Source organism: Arachis duranensis, chromosome 2, assembly GCF_000817695.3.
Source record: "Arachis duranensis cultivar V14167 chromosome 2, aradu.V14167.gnm2.J7QH, whole genome shotgun sequence".
In the NCBI taxonomy this organism is placed as follows: domain Eukaryota; kingdom Viridiplantae; phylum Streptophyta; class Magnoliopsida; order Fabales; family Fabaceae; genus Arachis; species Arachis duranensis.
In genome coordinates, this window is record NC_029773.3 from 87,121,663 (window position 1) to 87,127,506 (window position 5,844).

Below are 5,844 nucleotides of genomic sequence, written 5' to 3' on the forward strand. Positions count from 1 at the left end.
AAACTTAAGAATATTAATTTTATTTTATTATTACATATTTCAAGTTTTTATATATCTTAACCTAAAAAAGTACTATATCGACCATTTTAAAAGCCGGTTTTATTTTCTATTTTTAATATATATACAAGTAATATTAATATTTTAAAAGATACATGCAATTTTCCTTTTGAAAAAAATTATAAAGATAAAACAAATACCACCATCACCATCCACAGTTCCCTTCATAACCCAACACAAAACCCTCTCTAACTCATTTCTCTTTCTCCTCTCTCTCTCTTCTCTCTCTCTCTTACCTTATTTCCTCCAAACTCCAAGCTACCATTTCTTTCTCTCTCTTATTCGATGCTAAACAGCAAATCAACAAAGCATCATCATCATCACCACCACCTCCAACTCCCTCATCACGCATGAACAACAAATGGTGGAAACAATTCAGCTCAGAATTTGGTGGCTTCTGTAGATAGAAAAAAAGGCTTGAATTCATTGCTCTACTTTTTCTCCATAACTCAAAGGTAAGTTTAGTTTACTCTCACCAAGTAGCATGCTACCACCACACCTAATTAGCCACACCTATTAGCTCTTCTCCCACACATTCCTCAAACCCCAAAAAACCTTCTCTCTCTTTAATTTTCAACAATCTTGCTACCTAGCTAGGGTTAATTGAAAGAAAATATCATTATTATTGAAGAACAAAGAAACAAGAATCATCTATGGACCCAGTCGCAGCACAAGGAAGACCTCTACCGCCTCCTTTTCTTACCAGAGACCTTCATCTACACCCTCACCATCAATTTCAACCACACCATAATCTCAACAACACCAACACCAACCAAACCACCGATTTGAATGACCAAAACCGTGGCCAAAAGCGTGACCGTGCCGATGACCAGAACCCCGCCACCCCTCCTTCTACTGGAGACGGCAAGGATCCGCACTCCGGCGGAGGAGAATCCGGCGAGATCTCCAGGAGACCCAGGGGGAGACCAGCAGGCTCCAAGAACAAGCCTAAGCCACCCATCATCATCACAAGGGACAGTGCAAATGCTTTAAGATCTCATGTCATGGAAGTTGCAAACGGTTGTGACATCATGGACAGTGTCACCGTCTTCGCACGGCGGCGCCAGCGCGGTGTTTGTATCCTCAGCGGCAGTGGAACGGTTACCAACGTCACTCTCCGGCAGCCGGCTTCGCCGGGTGCCGTAGTAACCCTACATGGTAGGTTTGAGATTCTGTCCTTGTCCGGATCATTTCTGCCGCCGCCGGCCCCGCCTGCAGCGTCAGGACTAGCCATATATCTGGCTGGTGGACAGGGACAGGTAGTAGGTGGGAGTGTGGTGGGCCCACTTTTGGCGGCCGGCCCGGTGGTGATCATGGCAGCCTCGTTCGGCAATGCAGCCTACGAGAGACTGCCACTAGAAGAGGAGGAGGGGTCCGTCCCCGTCTCAGGGAGCGGAGGCGGGGGACTAGGATCCCCTGGAATTGTCGGACAACAGCCACAGCCACAACCGCAACCGCAACAACTAGTGGGAGGAGATCCCAATAGTTCATCAATGTTTCATGGTGGAGTGCCTCAAAATCTTCTTAATTCATGCCAATTGCCAGCTGAAGGTTTCTGGGGTGGTTCCGGTGCACGCCCTCCCTTTTAATTATAATCCAAAAAAAAAATCATTTTCTGGTTAATTATTATTACCATGTTTTTTTTTAATTTGATTTTGTTATCTTCTTTTTGACTTTATTATCTCTTTAATCAATGTTCATTCTCCTTCTTCTTCCATATAACCTAGTTTATTATCTTGCTTTAATTTAATTGAAGAGGCCTTAATTATTAGCTTGGATGTTTAATTTGTTGTTATGATTACTATTGATATATATTTGGTCAGTGTTGAATTTGAAGAAGGATGTATAAATCATGAAATTTTGGTGGAGTTTTTTTATTTTTATTATTATTAACCGGTTTATTTTTTCTATCTATGTTTTGTTTTTATTTAATTTTATATATTTTTTCTTTCTAGTTGAGCTAATGTGTTCATAGTTGGCGTTGCTTCAAGATGAAGCAGTTACAGCAGCTACTAGCATGTGCTCTCTTTTCTTTCTCTCTGTCTTTGTCTCTTTCATTTTTCTCTCCCTCTGATTTCTCCATTACTGCTATTCTAGTACCTTGTCTCATAATTTATCAGTCAATCTTTGCAGAGAAAGGAAAAAAAAAAACAGAGAGAGGATTTATATATTTTCTTTTTTCTATGTGTGCCTTTTTTTTCTTGTTCCAGGTTTGTGGTTTCTACTTTCTAGTACTCCGAACCAAGATTCAGATTCTAGAAAATTATATATATATATCTTAAAATATAACCCCACAAAAAAAAATTATGGGCTTGTTTTTTTAATTATTTTGAAGTGTTGGGAACACAATAATTAGGCCCCTTTGTAGTTAGAAGAACACTAAACTGAGACATGATTAGCATACATTTCTCACTTTCTATGCTACTAATTCTCATCATTACACCCAAACTCCCACATATTCTTAAAAATTAGTAGCACTATCATTACTATCATTATCCCACTCTATCTTTAATTAAAATTGGGTTTATCTAACGTATATTCTTAAGATGATAAATTAGACAAAAAAATTAAAATTTTTAATGTATTTATTTTTTATTTATTAAATGAAAATATTTAAAATATTCTATTTATCATGTGTTCTAGAAGACATGTTAGCTAAATCCATTAAAATTATATATGACTAGAAACATTAATTTTGAATAGAGTAAGTGATATATAGGGATTTTGGCATTAATGAAAAAATGAAGAGTAGTGGGGGGTTATGGGCTTCACTAGTGAGTTTGTCTGTATATGATTAGGGTTTGGAGGCAGAGAAGAGCATTGGGTGTTGGGTCACACGTGCGCCCCTCTGTGGAAAAAAAAAAAGCTCCTTTTCGAGGCAACATTGCAACCACAACACCACCACCACCATACAACCTTAGGGACAAACTGTTAAAGCCCTTAAAGCTCTTCTCTCTCTCTCTCTCTCTCTCTCTCTCATTGCCACTAGATTATTGATTGGGAAAAACAATGGATTTTCAAGTAAAATCAAAATTGAGGATGTTATCATTATAAATCTTTTGTCGGTAAAAAATATGATTTATAGAATACTTATAAGGTGGATTTTATTACAATTATATTTTGGTGATTATAATAATTATATAAGTGTTATTAAAATTAAAGTTATATTTTTTTTATAATTTTGATAATATTTTTTTTAAGAATAACTTTTAAAAGATATTGTTTAACAATAAAAATATATTATTTTAATTTTAATAGTATTTTATAAAATAGTAAAGTATAGACATCGTAGCATAATTATACTAGAATAATTATTTTAATTATACTAGAATAATTATTCTACTTATAAATAGAAGACTTCTTGACCTAATTTTAGACCTAAATAACAATATAAAGTAAACATTTCATTGTTTATAACAATTTTTGCCATGACACTATTTATTTTCTAAACTTAAGTTGAAAACAAAAAAATACCTAAACAATTATATTTTTAATATATTTTCTATACAAACATTTTTTTTTGGTTTAGTACATAAAATTTGTTCTAGATATTTAGTCATAAAATTCTAATACTAAGCCATAAAATAATTTCTCTCAAAATTTTAAACTAATAAAAAAATATATAAATAATTATATTTTGAATAAATTTTTTTAATCGAGACTTTGGTCTTTATTTAGAATAAATTATAACCATATCAGTCTTTCTTATATCTTATGTAAAAATTTAATCTATCATCTCCCTTTTCATAACTAGAGATTGAATTGTTATTCGATTTTGGTTAGGAAATATTAGATTATTACCCATAGATTTTTTTTATATTTATTTATTAGTTTCACTGGTATACAGTATAGTATATGTTTGGTTCATACATATATGAAATTTATATTTAAAGAAGAATCTTGTGGTATATATTAAAATGGAGAGAGGAGAAAGAGAGATATAAATAAATTAAACTCAGAGTTTTGTCTTGGTTATGGAATAGATGCTCCTTGAAACCCTAGCTCTCTGAGGTGCTTCTTTACACTGTTATTCCACCAATGCCAACATCTACTACTTTCTTTATTTTAATTTATACATCCATCTTTTCCTTGGATTCTATTCTTAGCTTGTCCATTATTTTCCCTCTCTATAACTGATCATAAGTTTTTTTTTCCTTTCTTATTATTTTTTTATATATTAGATTAGATCATCGGTTCCCAAAGATCATTCTCAATAATTATGAAAAACACTACTACTGCCTCATGAAAAAGTCTATATATAGCACTACTTGCATTGTATATATATGTGTTAATTAATTGTGTGTCATATATATTTTAACACTGTCACATCCCAGCATGCAATAATATTCTTGCACTTTTGAGTTATTTCTTTAATATATACACATATATATAATATAGGAGTAACATATTATATTATATGTATGTCATAACATATCAAATCAAACTTATATATGTGTATATAAATCAATTAATTTCACTGAATTTCATGTCCTCTTATTTTATTATTTCTATATATATTATTCAGATCATATGATAAAGGAAACCGAAGCATCTTGAATTGATCATCTATTTAATTAACGTTGTTTGGAGTCCTTTCATTCAGAATTGGGAACTGTCCCATGAACTTTAATTTATGTCTTGACACTTATAATTGTATAACCCCTTATGCTATATAAATACGGTTTAAGGTTAAAATATACTCTTATGATGAACAACGATATCTTTTATCATAATTAATACAATGGTAAGCACACAATTTATAATTTTTCTTGGGGCGGTGTGACCAATTTAATTATCACTTCATGGTATACCTATAATAAGAGAATCAAACCCATGGAATATAAATAGTGGCACATTGCTTTAGTTCTTTAGTTTCATGTCATTCTTTCTCCTTAATTAATTAATTAATCTACCTAACTGGAAAATAAACTTTTAATTTTAATTTCAGTCAATAATTCAAATAAATACAAATTAAGCATGAGCACAATTATTTTTAGGATAATAATCAAAGAATAACTTTAATTGGAGCTTTAATTTCATAATGAATCTTTAGAAGTGTAGTGTAAATAAATATTGGTGGACCAATACTAATGATGTGTGTTTGTTTTTAATTAATGATTATACCTTTCTGCTTCATCATGGTGAGCATCACTTCGAACTTGGAACTACATTATAATAATTATATACAACTCAAAAGATAATAAAATTCCATGATGATAATGCAGGAATGAATCATCTCCTGAAATTTTTTACTTGGCAATTCATTATCTTTGATGATAAGCCTTGGCTATTATTTAATATTTAGGTCAAATCCAGCATTAATTCTCTCATCTATCCCAATTTTCTTGGCTACATAGTACATATATACCTTTAGAATTATTATATATAATTTTGTTCTTCTTCCTTTTCTAGGATAAATTTGATGATGTTAATCATGTGAAATTGGTGAATCTAAAGCTTTTCTATATTCTTCAAGGGTTGATTTTTGTCATAAATTTTTTAAAAATTAAATTGATAAAAAGACGACACATGAATTATTATTATATTTTTAATAATTTTATGGGAGATAATAGGCTAACATACATTCATTATTATTATTATTATTCAATATTTCAAGTTCATATTTTTTTTAAGTTCTGATAAAACTTTATAAATTAAACTTGGTAACTTATGCGTAGTGATCAAGTACATAAAAAAGTGTCATTGTTTGGAGTTTGGACAATGTAGGTTGAAATGTTTTTTTCATCTCAATCTCTATGTGAAACAACAAAATTTAATTTTATATAT

At 31.5% G+C, this 5,844-nt stretch overlaps 1 protein-coding gene across 1 annotated transcript; it reads left to right on the forward strand.

The window, feature by feature from the left end:
• The first annotated feature begins 220 nt into the window (after positions 1 to 220).
• Positions 221 to 1,896, forward strand: LOC107475559 (AT-hook motif nuclear-localized protein 22). Its single transcript, XM_016095218.3, has one exon. It carries the CDS (start codon positions 711 to 713, stop codon positions 1,644 to 1,646), a length of 936 nt encoding a protein of 311 aa, XP_015950704.1. The 5' UTR covers positions 221 to 710; the 3' UTR covers positions 1,647 to 1,896.
• The last annotated feature ends 3,948 nt before the right edge of the window (positions 1,897 to 5,844 follow it).